Source organism: Brassica napus, chromosome C8 (assembly GCF_020379485.1).
Source record: "Brassica napus cultivar Da-Ae chromosome C8, Da-Ae, whole genome shotgun sequence".
Classification (NCBI taxonomy): domain Eukaryota; kingdom Viridiplantae; phylum Streptophyta; class Magnoliopsida; order Brassicales; family Brassicaceae; genus Brassica; species Brassica napus.
Genome location: NC_063451.1, coordinates 29926313 through 29946231, shown reverse-complemented (window position 1 = coordinate 29946231; position 19919 = coordinate 29926313). Strand labels below are relative to the sequence as shown.

Here is a 19919-nt window from a genome sequence, read left to right as displayed (position 1 = left end):
TATAGCCAGACTTATGAGAAATCTAAAAGTAGTTGCATCCACCACATGGGAGTATGTCTCCTCGTAATCTATTACTGGTCTTTGTGAGAATTCTTGTGTAACATCAGCTTTATATCTCACGATTTCTATTCCTCACAAGACCCATCTATATCCACTGGTTTTAACATCATATGGCGTCTTAATCATATGGCCAAATATATAATATATATATATATATATTATATAATATAAGTACCCGCAAAATTACGGGCTTTCACCCAAATATTTTTATTTTTATATATCCAAATCTCGCTTAAAATATATATATTTCAAAAAATTCTAAAAATACATGTTTAACCATTTCAGTTACTATTAATTATTTTCAACAATAAAATCTATCTATTCTAAAATTTAAATATTTAATGTTTCTAACTGAATATTCATTTTTAATCTATCTAAATCTCGCCATATGACCCATATTTAATCAAAATATTTAAAATATTATTACATTTGAAAACGATTTTGTATTAAAAGAAATATTACTTGGACATATCAATTGGTCAATATTTATCGAAGGTATGGCGTACGGGTCAATATTTTTTACAACATGTAAACTATTTAAATTTTGTGTTTATAAACATTTTAATATATGGTAAACAATTAGAAAATATATAAATATAAGTGAAAATAAGTATCCGCGCGGACGCGCAGGTCAAACTCTAGTTTTTCCTTAAATTATCTCTAATTATCACACTATTTTATCAAACACTAACTTATTCAACCAAATATTTTTAATTAAAACTAATCATAGTTTACATATCTTTTAAATTATTTTTATTTATTTATTATAAATTAAATTAGACATATCTATATTAATTAAATCTGATTAACTAATAAGAAAAAATACTATTTCTTTTTTTAAATAACCAAATGTCATTATTTAGGCATATATACTTAATATTAATGTGAGATCCAATATTATATGAAATAAAATGTTTTTATTTTTATAAATTTTGTTAAAATTTTATTTTCTTACATTTTAAAAGTTTATTATAGCGTAAAAATACATCTCATTAATTTTTAAATATTTTTTTTTTACTTTTAGTTTACATTATATTTACCATCTTTGACTTTAACAATTGTAGAGATGGTCATTTTCATTAAACTTTCTTACTAAATTTGTCTTAACATTTTAAAAACACATAAAATTAATTAGTTCACATTTATAGTAACACAAAAAAGTACATGTACTTCGAAAAACACATAAAAACTAAATACATAAGAATATGAGAATACCAAGAACACAACAAACATATTTTATTATTTTTCTCTCTTGTTCTTTTATTTTATGTCTCTTTTTTTCCTATTAACAATAAGCATGCTAATCAATAGAGTATTAACTCTAGAAAAATCCCGTGAAAAATAATTTGATTAATATAATTAAATGAATTACCATATAATAAATTAAATGAATTACCAACTAATATAATTTTAAATGACTTACCATATAATAATGTTAATTCATCGGTTTATATTAATAGATCAATTAAATAAAAAAATTCTTGATTAAAATACGTTTAAATACTTAGCATATAATTTTTTATGTTTTAAATCTATAATTTTTAATCATTTCTAAAAGTGATAACGCATATATGATATCACATTGTCATTAAAAAATGATTGGAATTTTTTTTAGAATTATATATTTGACTGTTTTGCATTCATTTGACATATTTTTATACTATATATATATAGTGAATGAGTGAATTTAATTAATATTATTAAGTTGAGATTAATTAGTGTTCTAAAATCTATGATTTATTTTATTCACTACTAATACAAACATAATAAAAATCATTTTATAATTGCTTATATAGTATCATATTGTTATAACTCATATTGTGGATGTCCATAACCGGGCCCATACTTAGAGAGAGAGAGAGTCGGCGGCCATGAGAGAGAGAAACCCTAGTTTCCCTTTTCTTTATAGATCTATAATTTGTATTATTTTCATATTTGTACTTCTTTTCTCTAGTCTTTCCATTATTCTATGACAGTGTAATTCCCTATATATAAAGGGCTCCTTATGTTTATGAATAATACAGAAACAAGAAACATACAGATTCTATTCTCTAGTTTCACAACACGTTATCAGCACGATTACTCTAAGAACCCTAAGCAAAAATCCCGAGACCTAAAACCCTAATTCCCCGGCGATAAACCCTACCGACGATCACGAACCCTAAGCTCGATACTCAGCCTGTTTCCGTTCGCGATCTCAGCAACGATCAGTTCCAGCTCGCAACCCGATCAATTCCAGCCCGCGACAATCAGCAAACAATCTGTTCGCGGCTCTTCTTTATTCGGTGGTCCATTCAACCCGACTTGAGGTTAAGATGTCGAAAATCAACAAATTGGATTTTGCTGCCCTAAATCTCTCTAGAGATAATTATTTGCAATGGGTACTTGATGCTAAGATCATCCTAAAATCCAAGTGACTTGGTGAATGTATCACCGAGGGCAATAATGCAAGTGAGAAAGATAGATACAGTGCTATATTGATTATACGCCATCATCTTATTGAGAGTCTCAAATATCAGTATTTGACTATTGAGAATCCTCTAGACCTTTGGACAGAGTTGAAAACGAGATATGATCACCAGAGAACGGTGTTATTACCAAATGCTATGTATGATTGGAGGAATCTCATAATCCAGGACTTCAAGTCCGTGGAGGAGTATAACTCGGTCCTATTTAAGATTGTTTCTAAATTGAAACTGTGTGGTGAGGATATAACGGATAAGGATATGCTTGAGAAAACCTTTTCCCCCTTCCACACAAGCAATGTGTTGTTACAACATTAGTACTGTGAGAAGGGCTTCACAACTTATGCTAATTTGATCTCTTGTCTCTTGCTCGTTGAGCAGAATAATGAACTATTGATGAGGAACAATTAATTGAGACCTCCTGGAACAACCCCATTACCTGAGGCACATACGGCCGTAGAGCCTAAGAAAGAGTCGAACCATGTCCAGGGTGATTGCCAACACGGCCGTGGTCGTGTAAAATGGCATGGACGTGGTGGTCGAGGCCGAAACTTGTTTGGTCGAGGCCGAGGCAACTCATATGGTCGTGGCCAAGGAAACTCTTATGGAGGCCGTGGTCATGGCCGAGGCCATGGTACATCTTTCAAGCCACAAAACTCGACCAAATCCATGTTCCATAGATGTGGTATGGGTAATCATTGGGCTAAGACATGTAGGACTCCCAAACATCTTGTTGACCTCTACCAAGAGAGTTTGAAAGGGAAGAATCCTGAAGCTCATATGACTTATCAAGATGGTGAAGAAGATTTCAATCATGACCGAGATGATCTCATGGATTATGAAACACCAGATTTTTTAAAAGATCAAAGTTGATTTCGGCCATCTAGTGTTTTGTGTTCTTTGCTTTGTGTTTTCTATGTTTTGATTGCTTTGAACTTGTTTTGAATCTTAATGAATGAAAGTTTTTGATATAAAAGTTTCTAAAGTCTCATAGAGGGCTACGGCCAACCTAATATCATGTTGCCTAAGGGTACGCATCTAGAGATATCTGATGCATTGTATTCACCCAGCTCTAAGAAAAGCCTATTGAGCTTTAAAGACATCTGAATGAATGGCTTTCATATTGAGACTAAGGGCGAAGGAAACAAAGAGTTCCTTCAGATCATAGAGATCGGCGAAAGGCTATTAGAAAGTCTTTTAAAGACTATACGTCTTGATAATGCTGGTGAGTTCACGTCCTAAGCGTTTAATGATTACTGTATGTCCATGGGGGTAAGTGTGGAACACTCCGTGGTACATGTACATACACTGAACGGCTTGGTCGAATCATTCATAAAACGAATTCAGCTCATAGCTAGACCATTGCTTATGAGGTCTAAGCTTCCGGCCACAGCTTGGGGACACGCGGTCTTGCACGCGGCCGAACTGATCCATATAAGACCGTCTAGTGAACATAGATATTCCCCATTACAATTGCTTACGGGTCACGAGCCAGACATATCCCATCTTAAGACATTTGGTTGTGCCGTCTATGTGCCAATTGCACCAACACAGAGAACAAAGATGGGACCTCAAAGGATGATGGGGATATATGTTAGATATGATTCTCCCACGATTATAAAACACCTTGAGCCAACTGCGGATGATTTATTTAAGGCCAGGTATGCGGATTGTCACTTTGATGAATTCGAACATCCAACATTAGGGGGAGATAGCAATAAGCTGGTAAAAGAAATCACATGGAATCAAACATCCTTATCTTGGCAAGATCCTCGGACTCAGGAATGTGATTTAGAAGTCCAAAAGATTATACATTTACAAAAGCTAGCTAATCAATTGCCAGATTCCTTTGCTGACCCGCAAAGAGTGACTAAGTCATATATACCAGCTGCTAATGCACCAATTAGAATTGATGTTCAAGAGGGACACAATCAAGTTGCTACAGAGTCTAGACAACGTTTGAAACGTGGTAGACCAATAGGTTCCAAAGATAAGAACCCTCGAAAAACAAAGAAAAGTGCAGATAATGAAACCGAGGTTGTTGAAATCCTAGACACGACCGCGGCCGTTCCAAAATCCCGGGACTTAGCCGCGACCGATCCCAAAACCCTAATAGCGATCGCGGCCGATTATAAGATCTTAGATGCGGTCGGCCCTGATGTACCTAATACTGATGCTTGGACGCCAAGCTTCAAGGTACTGAAGGTCCTGATAATAATGAGATCTCAATAAATTATGTCTTGTCTGGGATACAATGGAACAGAAAGAATATTGATATTGATGATATATTTGCATGCAATGTAGCACTTGAAATCATGGATGATAATGAGGATCATGAACCCACGTCTATTTATGAGTGCACTCAACGATCAGATTGGATCAAATGGAAAGAAGCTATAAACGTGGAGTTAAACTCTTTAAAGAAGAGAGATGTCTTTGGACCAATAGTCCGGGCACCATATGATGTTAAACCAGTCGGCTATAAGTGGGTCTTTGTGAGGAAAAGAAACGAACATGGTGAGGTCGTTAGATATAAAGCACGGCTTGTTGCACAAGGATTCTCACAGAGACCAGGAATAGATTATGAGGAGACATACTCCCCTGTGGTGGATGCTACTACTTTTAGATTCTTGATAAGTCTGGCTATAAGAGAGAAATTAGACTTGCGGTTAATGGATGTTATAACTGCATACTTATATGGACCACTGGATAATGAGATATATATGAAAGTACCAGAGGGTATAGAGTTGAAAAACAAATCGAGTACTCGAGAACAACACTGTGTAAAGTTGAATAAGTCACTTTATGGATAGAAACAATCAGGTCGAATGTGGTACAATAGGATAAGTGAGTACCTAGAGAGAGAAGGATACAAGAATGATCCGATCAGCCCTTGTATCTTCATAAAAAAATCCGGCCAGGGCTTTGTGATTATAGCAGTGTATGTTGATGATTTGAATATCCTAGGAACCTCTGGAAAAATCTCCCAAACAGTTGAATATCTTAAGAAATAATTCGAGATGAAAGATCTAGGAAAAACAAAGTTCTGTTTGGGATTACAGCTTGAGTACATAAGAGATGGAATCCTTGTGCATCAAATGGCATATACATAGAAAGTACTCAAGAGATTCAATATGGCCGAGTCTCGCCCATTATCTAGCCCCATGGTCGTGAGGTCCCTCGGCCTGGACCCTGATCCGTTCCGTCCTAAGATGGATGATGAAGATGTCCTTGGTCCCGAAGTGTCATATCTCAGTGCTATAGGAGCTTTGATGTATCTGGCTAGTCATACACGACCAGATATATGTTTTGCTGTGAACCTATTATCTAGGTTTAGCTCTTGTCTAACCCAAAGGCACTTGAACAGGATTAAACATATTCTTCATTACCTGCAAGGAACGAAAGACTTGGGTTTATTTTATACTAACCATAACAAAGAAGGGTTAGTTGGCTTTGCTGATGCAGGTTATCTTTCGGATCCACACAATGCTCGATCACAGACAGGCTATGTGTTTACACATGGTGGAACGGCCATATCATGGTGTTCCACGAAGAAGACGATCGCGCAACATCTTCAAACCATTCGGAGATCTTGGCAATACATGAAGCCAGCCGCGAGTGTGTTTGGTTGAGGTCCATGACCCTACATGTTTGAGTTAATTGTGGGATGTCCGAAGGCAAGGACGCACCAACTGTGATGTATGAGGACAATGCAGCTTGCATTGCTCAGCTTAAGGATGGCTACATCAAAGGAAACCGGACGAAGCACATATTACATAAGTTCATCTTCACAGACGAGCTTCAGAAAGCCGGCGAGGTCCAAGTCATACAAGTGCTTTCCAGTGACAACTCAGCCGACCTGTTCACCAAATCACTTCCTACCTGCACGTTCAAAAAGCTCACGTATCAGATTGGGATGCGTAGACTGAAAGACCTTCAGTGATGTTCAGAACAGGGGGAGTAATACGTGTTGTACTCTTTTTCCTTCACCATGGTTTTGTCCCATTGGGTTTTCCTGGTAAGGTTTTAATGAGGCAACATCTAAAGCGTATTACAAACTCTGTATGGTTATGGCATCCAAGAGGGAGTGTTATAAATCATATTGTGGATGTCCATAACCGGCTCATACTTAGAGAGAGAGAGTCGGCGGCCATGAGAGAGAGAGAGCCGGCGGTTATAGAGAGAGAGCCAGCGGCTAGAGAGAGAGAGCCGGTGGCTACAGAGAGAGAAACCCTAGTTTCCATTTTCCTTATAGATCTATGATTTGTACTATTTCCATATTTGTATTTCATTTCTCTAGTCTTTTCACTATTCTATGACGGTGTAATTCCCTATATATAAATGGCTCCTTATGTTTATGAATAATACAAAAATAAGAAACATACAGATTCTATTCTCTAGTTTCACAACACATATGTATTTATATGCATCTTATCAATTTATATAATGTAATCTAGATATTTAATTGTTTCTATAAATAAATTATGTTAATTTATCTATATTTAAGATGCTTAATTGTATGTTTGAAAACATAGATTAGATTAGGTAATTCTATAAAAAAATTTCTTTTAAAAATTTTAATTAAATAAATGAAAAATAAAAAGTATCAACCAATCAAATTATAACAATTAATTGGAGAGCTCTTCTATGGGCGACACGTCAGCATAAATCACTAAATTGACTTCTCAATTAACATATAGGAAGATAAGATTATTGGTTTTTATATAAAAAGAGGTCGAGTTCTAAAAGCTTGATGTATCACTCAAGTAAAATGACAAACGTCAAAGCTACCATTTACTTCTTAAAAACTCTTTTTGATTTCTAAAGATGGCAAAACCAGAGGTCGAAATTACACATCTACTTTAACAGTTCTAGATCTAAAAGTTACAGATCTGAATCTGAATAACCAAATGTTCAAGAAGACAACTTGATAAAGAAGTAAAAAAGGAAGAAAAAAGATGATGACAGTAAGCAAAAATTTACCTAATTCTAGTATTAATAAATCTAAAAGTAAACCAAATTCGAAATTAACATAAACCGGATCGAAAAATATGAGTCATTCTAGTAATAACACAATTAATTTGTGTCATTTTAGTACACTTCCTTTTTTTATTTAACAATGTTCCGTATCAAGTTATTAAGCTCTTCTTGCTTACAAATACTTCCATGTTTCTTCAAAACAAAACAAAAAAAAAAAAACTAAAAGACAATTGCATAACAAAGATGCCTTCATAAATGTAATCATCATCGTATATCACATCATGGAGCCGAAGGACACGTTTCGAAACAGCCTCAAGTCTATAATGATTACCTCTTTCGTGGAGAGCAGCCGCAAGCGCTTCAGGGGAGTGTTTGATGCGTTTCACCAATACGTCTCACTGCTTAAGTGAACCCTGAAAATACTCACTTCGGTCTGGACCTACAGCTACTTTCTTGCTATAAAAATCTTCAACGAGACTGCATCGGACTTGTTCTTGATCACTACTTATGTTAGTAATACTGATTAGCCATCTTAAAAATATATATTTTAAAAATCTGTGTTTTGATATAAATATATTATTATCTTATTTGAATTGAAAAATTAGGATGGTTTAATAATAATTTATATAATAAAAGATTAGTTTAAAGCTTTAAAAATTTTGATTGGCTATTATTTTTATATATTTTTAACTTATAATATTAATGAGGTCAATTTTAGTTAAGCCGTTATAACTTTTGATAACTGACAAAACATTTTTAATAAATTAGAATTTTAATAATAAAATTAATTACATTACTATTAATCTCTATATCATAATAAATTGTAAATAATATCGCGCTTCCGTGTGGATTTGAATATAGTAGTAGACTAATTAGTTAAATTTGAAATAAAATGGACCAACAATAGACTTTACACTATATATATAAGGAGTCATGTAGCTTTTTTCCAATCACAACAAAACAATAAAATACTCTGTGAAAAGTACATTCATTTTCAACGGTTTTTATTCAAACTTATCACCTTACTCAAATATGTTACAGTTTAAAACTGATTTAAAGAATTCATGTTAAAACTACTTACTTATAGAATCAACACTCTACAATGTTTTATTTTAAAATGTTACTAGAAAATTTATAATTTATATAAACATATTAATTTTGTTCGTTTTATTGTCAAAAGAAATTTAATAATATTGCCAAAAAAATAGATAGAAAATTGTTTATAAAAGTCATCTTTTATAAAATCTAACACTACTCAAGTAAATTAGTTCTCCATAAAACTTTATATATATTTCATATTATTTTAATATATCTAATTCAAAATTCATGGTCTTCAATCTTCAAAATTAAGTTTAATGATTACCAGATAGGATTCGACATTAGTAGTAAATTTCCTAATTATTTGTAAACTATATTTTTATATATTACAGATTGTGTATTAGTAGTAATTAATATTAAATAAAATAGAATATCTAACAAGATACATAAATCTATCTTTTAAATACATCTATGGTTCAAAGCTCATTTAAATAATCCAATTCATTCAAATAAAAACAACAACATTTTACAAAAATACTTTACACTAAAGTTAAGCAATACCTTCAAATCATAATTTGTTAAATGTGAAACTGAATTAAAAATATAAATAAACATAATCATGCGCGACGGCGCAGGTCATAATCTAGTTTTTATTATTAGAGACTTCCAAAATATATATAAGAATATTAGAGATTTCCTATTATGTAATGTACTAAATGAATGGTTGTTCAAAAGAAAATAAAAATATCTCGTTTTAATGGGTTAACGAACTTAAATCTAATAAAAATGATTAAATAGAATATTGTAGCTCATATAAAATTGACCGTGTACATCAAGATCCTCGACTAACCAATTCTACGTGATCAAAACAAATTCAAGCTAATCAAATAGGATATATCGATGATTATGCCAAGAACAAAAGCATAGTTTAAAATCCAGTGAAGATTACAAGAACAACAAAAGAATCAGATAGTTTCCTTCTTTGACTCAGTTTCACTAGAAATGTGACAAAAACATTGAAAGACATTCTTACATATTTATTACTTTATATAAATGTTTCATAAACCCTACAAAAGTATTTTTTTGATGAATCAAAAGAATCAAGAACTTGGTCCTGTGATTTGCGCAAACACTAGTCTTCTTGATCTATTAATAGTGTGGAAACAAAGGTAGAGATGTTCTTCAAGCTCTTGCAATTGCTCTAAGAATCTTTCTTCATGTCCACTAAACTCTCTCAAGGCTTCCTTTAACACTTCAATCTTCCCACTCTTAGCACACATGGCAGCTACCGTTTTTCTATGCTCTATCTCATCGCATAATCTCCCGGCAAGTCTACTCAACGTATCCAAATCATTTATCATTATGAACATTCCTTTAGCTGCTATATCCATTTGTGTCCCTAGCTTCTCTAGCGTTGGATCAGTCTTGCTCTTATTCTTCATGTTTCTTTTCGCTTTCTTCTTCTTTTTCCTCAAAAGACCTAACGAGCAAAAACCGAGCATAGCAGGAGCTACTAAAACGCCGAGTATGCTGTGTAACGCTACGATCAGCAATGTAATAACAATAGCGCTATGAGATATCACTAGACTACAACCTCCTAGCTTCTTGCAAAACTTAAAGAACCTGTCTTTTCTCCTGATTCTTCTCCTTTTAGAAGTTAATCTAGCGAGCAACTCCGAGTTTGCATCATGAACTCTCCGGAACTGAGCTTGGTTGATGATACTATACAAAGGGTTTTTCAGCAAGGCGTATCTCGAGAGCTCTTGAAATATCAAAGCACGTTCAGGGGTTTTAGCACCATTATTACAAACCCTTTTACCAATCTTGATAACCCTTTTGATTTTTACGTGATTGATCTTGATTTGTTGGATGCTTTGAAGGAGAGACTCGCATACATCACAAGCATCGGAGCTAAAGTCAAAGAAGTTAGCTAGAAGATTGTGGAAACTCGAGTCTTGCATGAGAGCATCGAGAGTTTCTTGAGGAGGGTCGAGCAAGTAATCGGTGAAGTGTGAATGGAAGATGAGATCTGAGGATGGAGGAGAATGAGAAGAAGACGGAGGAGAAGAAGAGAGTTTGCTAGATAATGTTATGCCTAATTGATCTTCTGCTTTTGTCCGAATATCTAAGTAGGACTTTGTCCTAAAAGCTTCCTTGTACTCCTCGTTAACACTTAGCTTGGACGTCAAGCTACGACGATATTCCTTCTCAGAATTTTCTGCTCCATTGACAAAAAAAAACAGTTTAGATAACTCAAAATATCTCTAAAAATGACGAGAACAAATCTAAACATTGCAGAAGTAAAAACATTTCAAGATTCTTTATAAAAAATTTCAAGAGCTTAAAAAAACAATTTCAAGAACTAGGTGTAAGAGAAAAAGAGAAACAAATCATTCAAGATTTTCAGAGAAAAAATTGAGAAAATAAAGAAAAAAAGTTTCACCTTGTCTTGCAGAGGAAGACTTTAATCTAGAACTAAGAAGATTCTTCATTTTCATCATCTTCTCTGGAGCTCAAAGGTATATGTGATTCAGGTGAATGATAGACAAAGCTTCTTGTTTCTTATATACATACGTCTTTGTTTTTTTTTTTGTATGGCGGTTTATAATTTATTTTTGTGATTATATATAAGCGTATATGTAGGAATGATTGGTTAGACAAAGATTAGAGAGAGAGATGAAACAAGGGAGAAGGAAGAGAAGATTGAGAAGCGACAGCTAGAGAGATGGTGTACGTTAGCACCGCTATATAGATTTTCCTTTTGGATCTTTGAACGATGTCTTAAGGCGCAAGTTAGATGGAACGACACGTTGCGCTTTTGACACGTGTTGTGCTCTTGGCGTGGAAGATGACTTGTTATTTTGGAGAAGAAGTTTCCTTTTACGGTGTTTAATGGATAAATAAGAAATTCGTCAGGGAGATTAATTTTAAAAGATCATAATTCGTTACGAGAAATTAGTATGGAGTTCCTCGTACGCTTTCCCAAAACGAGTGTTTGCCACGTAGAAGTAGAACTATTTCAAATATTATCTGATTTGGAAAATTGCTTTTTTCTAATTATTATTAATTTTATTGCTAATCTTTTGCAGATTTTTTTAAAGACATTTATCATCCAAAGTCTCAACGCTCAAGCAATACGAAGAGTGGCCCTCTTAATTCTCATCTTTCAACATCATGTGATTGAGATGTTTGACGTTTTGGTAAGATATGAAAATATCTAATCATGGACTTGTTCTTTTGAACTAATTTGATGCAAATCATGCATGGACTTGTTTCAATTTGAGTTTATTATAATTCTTCACGAGGGTGTTATTTATATATAGGTCTAGTGTAGGTTAATTAATAATAAGTTGGGAGATTGAAAACCCTAAACCGAACTACACATTAGAGATTATAATAATATGGATTTTTTTTTGGGTAAAATAAACCAAAATTATCCTAAGTTACACCAATAATAATATGGATTTGCTTTCGAGATTATCATATAAACAGAGTTTGTAGTTAATACGTTATAGTATGAAGAGTCATGCTATATAATATACATCTACATGATTACTCGAAGGATAGGAGATAATAATATTTGGACTTGTCATGGTACTACTGCTAGCTGTAGTAATATCAGATGATTTAATAATGTGCTAATATACGGATACTTGCTATTGTTCATAGATTGAAGTATATGTGGCTGTAGTAATATAAACTGATTTAATAATGGTTAAATATATCTCACCAAGTGTAGATACCATCTCCAATAAGTAGACCATATATCATCAAATATAGACTGATAATCAGTGTATATAACACTTTTAAATTCTTTATAACCGAAAATGAATAGTATTGGATCGCAATCCATATTCCTAGCTAGTCATGTATTTTAATTTTTACCGTTAATATCGTCTAACTACACAAGATGGTGGAACTAGACCTCCGATGAAAAATATATAGTTACATGCTCATACTTAGTTAGTTTAACTGAATATGTGAATAAGAAATGTTATCTAGACTTTGAATTCGAGTAAAGTTTTCAGAATAATTTGATGAAGTATGATTGAATACAACTTTCATTTCTTTGTTTGGTTAAATGTAGTTGGTTATTATTTTATACATTTACCGTATTTATAAATCAAACCTTGTTTGACATTACTTTAGCTTTTGAAGTTCCATAATGCAACAGTTATGATAAAAGAAATCTTTATATAAATTAGTTTAAAACATTAAGATATCTATCCGATGTCGTCCAGCGGTTAGGATATCTGGCTTTCACCCAGGAGACCCGGTTTCGATTCCCGGCATCGGAGCTTTTTTTATTATTTTTTATTATTTTTTATGTAGAAATCTAGTTGGGCTTCCAGAGGTTCTCATGAGTTTTCCTTTTTTTTGGGCTGGCTTCCACTGTCTCCTCTTTTTCTTCCCTCTTAAATTGGATAACAGAAATCAAGATAATGGCATGACATATATTCATGATAAATACATACTTTCCCAAGGTAGCACCATTGCACTTAACTCCACTGGTTTCGCAGCTCGTTTGACAGCTGAAGATATACATTTTGGGAATGTTAGCAAGTCTCCTGTATACTTTGTAAAACACCAGTGGATTCAAATACAATAACACCTCATTACCTTGAACATATGTTAGCTTTAGCTCTGATCATATATAGAATTACTTAAGGTTTTGATTGAATAGTTGGTTTTCAGGAAATGTGACTATGGTACTCATCTAGATCAAGAGAAGGTGAACAGGAAGATTGTGTTATGCTATAACGTTGATGGATCATCTTATGCATCAAGCGCTAGGGACGAGGGTGAGGTGAAGAGCAAGGGAGGTATCTGAAAGTAAATGAAAGTTTATCTTAAATTCAAACAAAAATGAATGGATGAACACTTCTAGTATTGTTTTCATCCGAGATTCTTAATAAATGCTGAAGGAACCTATGCATCGGGAAATAGTACTGCAATCGCTGGATTTATCAAACAAAAAATTGAAAACCATTTCAAAGACAAATAATATCGATCGGTAACTATCAGAAACAACAACCATTTCGTAATAACAATATGATTAATACAAATACAAAATGTTATATCCTCTCAGAATTAAAAAAAAAAATGTCTCAAGTAAAAATCTACTTCTCAAAATAATAGAGGGATGTATTTTTTAACAAGTTTTTTGGTTAAGATTTCATATAATCTTTGCGATGGATGGAAACTATCCCAAAACAGATAAGCAGAAATATTTCTACACACAGTTGATGTCTCTTCGTTGCAAAGTGGACCAGTTTCCACTAGTCCGGTTCCACAACATCCTCTATTTATCACTTCAAACCCTACAAACATATTACACATACGCTATACATAAGATATGAAACGTATATAGTTGTTAAAAACAGTTTTTAAAATTACCGTAATCCGCAGGGTTTTCTAGAATCTGACTGAATGGAGAATAGATGTCCATGAAAACCAATTTAGAATCCGGTAGAGTTTTAGCCAAATGATCTAAAGCAATGGAGAGTTTGGTATTGAAAATCTGAACAGCATAGTTAACATCTTGAGCACATTTTCTATGGGGACCTCCTTTAAGAGTTCTTTGTGCTGGTATACATCCCAGTGGTGTCATTCCAGCTACCCCTATATGTCTTGCTCCATATCCATATAATTGCTGTTCAAAATGTTTCCAAGAGTAAATGTTCATGAATATAAATATCCTTTTTCATAAGCCAGTAAAACTATGAAAGAAAGAAGCATACCATGGCGAAACTGGTAGCAGACTCAACCATATTAGAGGTAAAGGAGTAGATATCGTCTTTGACCCACTGAGCACCTGGACCATAATACGTAATGCCCATATCGTTGCTACCTGCGAACACAATGGCTAAGCCATTGGTTATTATCTGATCGCCCTTCTCTTGTCCTACTAACTTCTTCACTCTCGCTATGTAGTGTTGAAAATATGTCAATTGGTGCAACATTGGTATCACGTTCTGGTTTTGATTATTATATAATAAGATCAAATGGTTAGGATGATTAAGTTAAAAGAGAGTGGTGGTGAGAGGAGACTAATTCGAGTTTACCAAATATGTGGGTGTCATAGGAATGTAACCACTACCACCCGAAGCGAAGCATACACCGGTGAGTAAATCATCTGGTTGTAATTTTGGATCCATATATGCTGGTACGACCGATTTTATCCCCAAATACTCCGCTGCAAAATAAAGATTAAATCAAAATGTATTTAAAAAAAGAAAAAATAATAGCACTTTTTTTTTTGCTAAACATAATAGCACATATTATTATATTCCAACTGATAAATATATAATAAAAAACAGTTCTAGTAGAAACAAATGAAAATGAGAGGATATAATTATATATATAATATAATAAGAGGATTATATTGTGTAAGTTATTATCCATAGAGATATAGCTCCTTTTTCTATATTATATATCAAATTTGACATAACTTATATAATCGATTAACCAATTAAAATCATATTCATTCAACGCATTTATTAAACAGAGATGCATGTTTTACGAACCCACCGATTATTTGTATGCATGCATTTTACGTATGCATTCCATGTTTATTTTAACATGGAAATGCAAGCACTTGTTTATACGTAAGTTCATACAAACAATCGGAGCTACAATTTACATAATCAACTTTTGCTTTTTACTAAAAGAATACGAGCAAAACTCGACTTACTAGAGTTAACTGTAAAAAGAAAAGGAGAAAAAGGCCAAAGGAAAGAACCTAAAAAATCGGAAGGGACTTTGCCATCGGAGTACCGACCAGTGGGAACACCTTGTAAGAAATCGATACCATATGGTCGAAAATTACACCTGAGAGGTGTGCTTACGTTATTGTTATTTCCTGTGTCTACGAGCGAATCCCCAAATACAAACAATGCCGGTACGGTTATGTTCTTTGGTGGCACTTGTCTTGGAGATGAGTCTGATGGACACGGACATGTGCAAGGTGCTAGTGATGGCACCGGTTGAGGCGCAGGTGGGAATTTATATGTGCCTTGCGGTGGACATGGCTTTGAAGGTGGGCCAGGTGGTGGTGGTGGCATTGGTTGAGGCGCAGGTAGTGTTGGTGGGCATTGAGAATGGATTGTGACGAAGCATATAAAAAGTGATAAGAGGAAGATAAGAAACCGAACCAGTCTATATTGCTTCATCACTATATGAAATGTATTCACTTATTTGCTTATGTGTTTAGCTGTCAAGTCAATTATATACAAATTGATTCGAACATGCTATGCATGTGACCATGTATGGAGCTGGTTGGGTGTCTTTTTTGTTCACACATTTTGAAACTTCCTAATATTTAGCTTTAACAGCGGTTGCCGATCAGATCTAGTTAGCACTCATGAGAATAGACGCTCATGAGAAAACAACTTACTTTAAGCACATCACCAAGGCATCAATTATTTTCTGCGAATTCAAGATGTGTCCATAATTTTCAAAATTTAGTATAAACTGGTTTGTAGCGAATCGCTGAAACTCATATATAATCTTGAAATGTTTTTTATTGAGCAGTGCTCATTCACGTGAACAATGAAATCATATATATAATATTAAAACTTTTGGAGCATGTCCATGATCAAAGACGTTGAGGGTAAAGACTGTTCAGTCACTCAAAAGACTTTCATATACACACAGAAGGGGGAAGCAACACCCACATGAGACACGACGACCAACTTATTTTTGGTGATCAAACCCAATTCAGTAACCAAATGACCCAAATCTCATATGTTTAATTGGTAATATATGTCAAAGAGCAAAACAGGCGGGTAGGAAGATCAATGCGAGCTAACAAGGAAAGGGTTCTGGCAAACCCCGCACTCGATGGTCTCTGATCCTGAGGATGGAACCTGAACCTGCAAATTCATATAGAAATGATCTAATAAGTGCACGCATGGTACCAGGAGAGACTACAAAAATCAAAACTTCCAATCTGGCTCGAGTCTTAATTACATCCACTTGGTTTAACCAATCGTTCAGATGATTAAGCGACAACCTACCTAGCTGTTTGATACTAGAGCTAAGCATAGGCAACAACAGTGCTATCTATCCTCACATTTATAAAATAAAGGAGTAGGAGGTAAGTCCTGCGATTATGTCAAATCAAGGCATCTCATAGATGCATGGTATGATTATCAACATTTGCCAACCTATTCTATTTCAAAACGTGATTACATCTATGAGGACTACTCTGTTTTCCTTGTTCTAGATCCGAAAATCATACAAAGAAAGAAACATGGGTTATCAAAGAATCTAACCTGCAAGTGAACTGTGCATGTTGGACAGGCTACTTCCTTCATCCGCCTACCAGATCCTTCTCTCAAACCTGTTGAAACCAGACGTATCATTCTCAGCAATCATAAATGACCAGAAACAACAAATCAATAGCATGAAGTATATCAAACATATAGATTACCAGACGAAGACTTGCGGTTTCTCTGCATTTCCTCCTGTGGAAAACATATCAGCAATCAGAAAACAAGTATATAGTCTGTGCCGGATATCAACTCAATTTCCAAATCATAAACTTAGTAAAGAACCCGGAGAGATAACCCTACCTGTAACTTCCTAGCGAGGTCTTCATGGCTTTGCAAACTCATGTTCCTGCTAGCAGATTCCTTGGCATTACTCAACCTTTGTGACACTTCAGCCTGCACATCATCAAGAGTCAGAATCACATAAGGATCAACACTTTAAAAACTTAAAAGGCCTACCCCGACAACAAATTTACTTTTAACTAGAACAGCCAGCCAAGATTTTCCATGTTAAAGCTAGATCAACGCATTGTCAGAAATTCATGAAACATTATTTCTCAACTTTTAGGGAAACTGAGCAGAGCTTACCATGCATCTATCGCAGACACGGACTTCGGGAGCATTCTCCTCAGCAGTGAGAGCAATCCTACCTTGACTGCACTTGTCACAGAAGACGTCACCACAGTTCCTGCAATGATGCTGAAATAAAAAATAATGATCATAACATTCGTCAGTCCCAGATATGACCAGAACTTAATTCCCGATTAGACAGATCAGAGAGGGAAACAATACCCTTCGCAAAAATGCACCAAAATCTGACCCACACGATGTGCACTTTGAAACTGCTTCATCAGGGACCTGAAGCCAAATATAAAAGGAGTGAGAACAATGACACCATAGCAAAAAATGAGGGACTTTTTTCCCAGCAGTTTATTTATACAAAAACGAAAAAAATCATACCCAATGATCTTTCTCCTCATTCACAGGCTTTATTTTGTTCATCCAATCACCCAATCCTTTCTTCTTCTCAGCAGACTGTTCGACCAGCTTGGCAGAGACAGGAGGCCTGCTACTTCCCCCAATCTCCTTGGCCTAAAACCCATCATCACAAAACAATATCAGATTAATGAAGAGAAAGCATGAAACCTAGGACTAGATGTTATAAAAATGCAGGCTTAAGAGAGAACCTGAAACATTGCAGCTGTCACAGTGTCCAAAAGGGTGTTGGTGGTGTAACTATTCGATTGCAGTCTGATACGTTTAGCTTCGAAGTCTACCGGAGTCTTAGACCAAAAAGCCAGTATAGACGAGTCTAGTTTCTGATTGAACGAAATAAATACATAAGGAGACAATCCAATCATGCAAACATTAAAAAAAGGTATTATGAGTGAGTAGGTAAGTTTTACTTCGCATCTAGTGATGTTCTCGAGAGGATATATTCTCAAAGTCCGGCTACTACTTGGATCAAGCATACGGAGGCCATCCAAACCAATCTGCCAACAACAAAAACAGACAAGTCCAAATTACACAAAAAAGCTATAAACTTTGCAACTTCCTAACATTACCAATGAGTTAAGCTTAGTAATAACTTAAGCAAGGCGACAAAGGATTTGGAACTAAGGGAATTATTAATACCTGACAAAGAACATCAGTAGTGGTCTGTCCGTAAGTTTCAGCCAACAATTTGACACGAAACTTCTGAACACCACCAGAGGCATCTTCCTGGACATCAGCCTTGGGGACAGCTCTAGCGATCTTAGCGGAGGAGGAGGAATCAGAGACGCTGATGGGCCGTCCGTAATCGTCGAACAAGGTCGAGTTCGATGATTTGGGCGCTGTTCCACGAGACCCGTACGGCTCAACTTTGCCTCCTCCTGAATAAGGATAGACTCCATCTCCGTAGGATGAATCTTCGAACGCTGGGTATCCTCCTCCGCTGCCAGATCGTTGTTTTCCGTATAGATCTGAGGCTGATTCGGATCTGCCGTAATCGCCATAAGAAGGTTGATCGAATTTCACAGGCGGTTTCTCATAGGAAGATCCTCCTCCTCCTCCAGTGTAAGGAGTTGAAGAGTAGGATGATGAGTAAGGCTGTTGCGGAGTATGAACCAGAGGATTAGGATTGGGTGAAGCTGCAGCAGATGATGGAGGAGGATCATAGGGTGGATAATACATGGGCTGCTGCGATGTATACGGAGGAGCAGACGATCCGTAAGAAGATGGTGCGGGCGGGTGAATCGGGGGCGGTTGGTTCAAGGCCGAATAAGAATTAGGGTTTGTTGCCGGAGGAGGAGTGAAGGAAGGAGGAGCTGAAGGAGGAGGGACATGTTCAGTGTTTTTCCCCGGTTGATAGTTCTGGGAGTAATCGCCGGCGCCGTAACCGCCACTAAACGGTGGAGCCGACGCGTACGTGTTCTGAGAAAGATCGGTGGGATTAGGATTAGGATTAGGAAACTGAGGAGGGTACTGGTGATGATGATAATAGGAATTGTAATCTCCAGGTTGCATCTTTGATCTCTGATTAGATTGATCTGTGAAAGAGGACGACGAAGCGTGGAGATGATGAAAGAAAGATAGATCTTTGGGGGTCAATGGAACTTTTTTCGTCAGGAAAGAAGATTGTCTGTTTCGCGGACTACGTTAATCTTTTATAATAATACACGTGGCGTGATAGGAGGCCGATGGAGATTATTTTGACGCGTTGTGAATAGATAGATAGATACGCGGACAGATGATTCTCGCTGTTTTTCCTCTCTGTGCAACAAGTGCGACGGAGGACAAAGACCCATTATTAACAATGCAATTGGGCTGTAAACTAAACTAAGCCCAATAACAAAGTGAGACTATACGAAAGTCGACTCATTTCACATGACGTTGCATTCTTAGATGAAGTGTTATATTCGAAAAAGAATATTAAAAAAAAAACTAAATCCATTAAGCAGCTAAATCTATCAACCAAGCAAGTGTTAGATGAACTTGAGAAGAGTTGTTTGATGGAAGAACATGAGCAGCAACACCACCATGTTGGATATCTGTCTGATGGCAGCCAAAATAGTAAAAAAAAAAAAGAAGAGAAGCTTCTCCTTCTACTGAGAGTAATATC

The 19919-nt window shown here is 35.3% G+C and overlaps 3 protein-coding genes and 1 non-coding gene across 4 annotated transcripts; 1 reads left to right on the top strand and 3 right to left on the bottom strand.

Annotated features, from left to right (window-relative positions):
* Window positions 1-8289: 8289 nt before the first annotated feature.
* Window positions 8290-12306, bottom strand: LOC106431143 (UPF0496 protein At1g20180). Its single transcript, XM_013871957.3, has 2 exons — window positions 10987-12306; window positions 8290-10761 (listed from the first exon to the last, which is right to left on the bottom strand). Exons 1-2 carry the CDS (start codon window positions 11042-11044, stop codon window positions 9644-9646), a joined length of 1176 nt encoding a protein of 391 aa, XP_013727411.2. The 5' UTR covers window positions 11045-12306; the 3' UTR covers window positions 8290-9643.
* A 463-nt stretch (window positions 12307-12769) lies between these two features.
* On the top strand, window positions 12770-12841 carry TRNAE-UUC. Its single transcript has one exon. It is a non-coding gene; the product is annotated as a tRNA-Glu (tRNA).
* A 709-nt stretch (window positions 12842-13550) lies between these two features.
* On the bottom strand, window positions 13551-15749 carry LOC106431148 (GDSL esterase/lipase At1g20120). Its single transcript, XM_013871962.3, has 5 exons — window positions 15286-15749; window positions 14609-14739; window positions 14285-14518; window positions 13941-14196; window positions 13551-13864 (listed from the first exon to the last, which is right to left on the bottom strand). The coding sequence occupies exons 1-5, from the start codon at window positions 15713-15715 to the stop codon at window positions 13671-13673; spliced, it is 1245 nt and encodes a 414-aa protein (XP_013727416.1). The 5' UTR covers window positions 15716-15749; the 3' UTR covers window positions 13551-13670.
* A 339-nt stretch (window positions 15750-16088) lies between these two features.
* Window positions 16089-19742, bottom strand: BNACNNG26830D (protein FREE1). The gene is made up of 10 exons (XM_013871976.3): window positions 18452-19742; window positions 18223-18309; window positions 18004-18135; window positions 17777-17908; window positions 17609-17674; window positions 17405-17515; window positions 17120-17212; window positions 16978-17011; window positions 16820-16887; window positions 16089-16417 (listed from the first exon to the last, which is right to left on the bottom strand). Exons 1-10 carry the CDS (start codon window positions 19322-19324, stop codon window positions 16340-16342), a joined length of 1674 nt encoding a protein of 557 aa, XP_013727430.1. The 5' UTR covers window positions 19325-19742; the 3' UTR covers window positions 16089-16339.
* Between the last annotated feature and the right edge of the window lie 177 nt (window positions 19743-19919).

Bases quoted from the DNA above. Each gene is read 5' to 3' on its own strand.
- BNACNNG26830D (XM_013871976.3), bottom strand. From the start codon at position 19,324: ATGCAACCTGGAGATTACAATTCCTATTATCATCATCACCAGTACCCT. The intron at 18,310-18,451 runs GTATTAATAATT...TGTTGTTGGCAG, and splicing joins CTACTGATGTTCTTTGTCAG to ATTGGTTTGGATGGCCTCCG. The intron at 17,213-17,404 runs GTAAGCTCTGCT...GATGATGTGCAG, and splicing joins GTGTCTGCGATAGATGCATG to GCTGAAGTGTCACAAAGGTT.
- LOC106431143 (XM_013871957.3), bottom strand. From the start codon at position 11,044: ATGATGAAAATGAAGAATCTTCTTAGTTCTAGATTAAAGTCTTCCTCT. The intron at 10,762-10,986 runs GTGAAACTTTTT...TCAATGGAGCAG, and splicing joins GTCTTCCTCTGCAAGACAAG to AAAATTCTGAGAAGGAATAT.
- LOC106431148 (XM_013871962.3), bottom strand. From the start codon at position 15,715: ATGAAGCAATATAGACTGGTTCGGTTTCTTATCTTCCTCTTATCACTT. The intron at 14,197-14,284 runs GTATGCTTCTTT...CATTTTGAACAG, and splicing joins CTGCTACCAGTTTCGCCATG to CAATTATATGGATATGGAGC. The intron at 13,865-13,940 runs GTAATTTTAAAA...ATATGTTTGTAG, and splicing joins AGAAAACCCTGCGGATTACG to GGTTTGAAGTGATAAATAGA.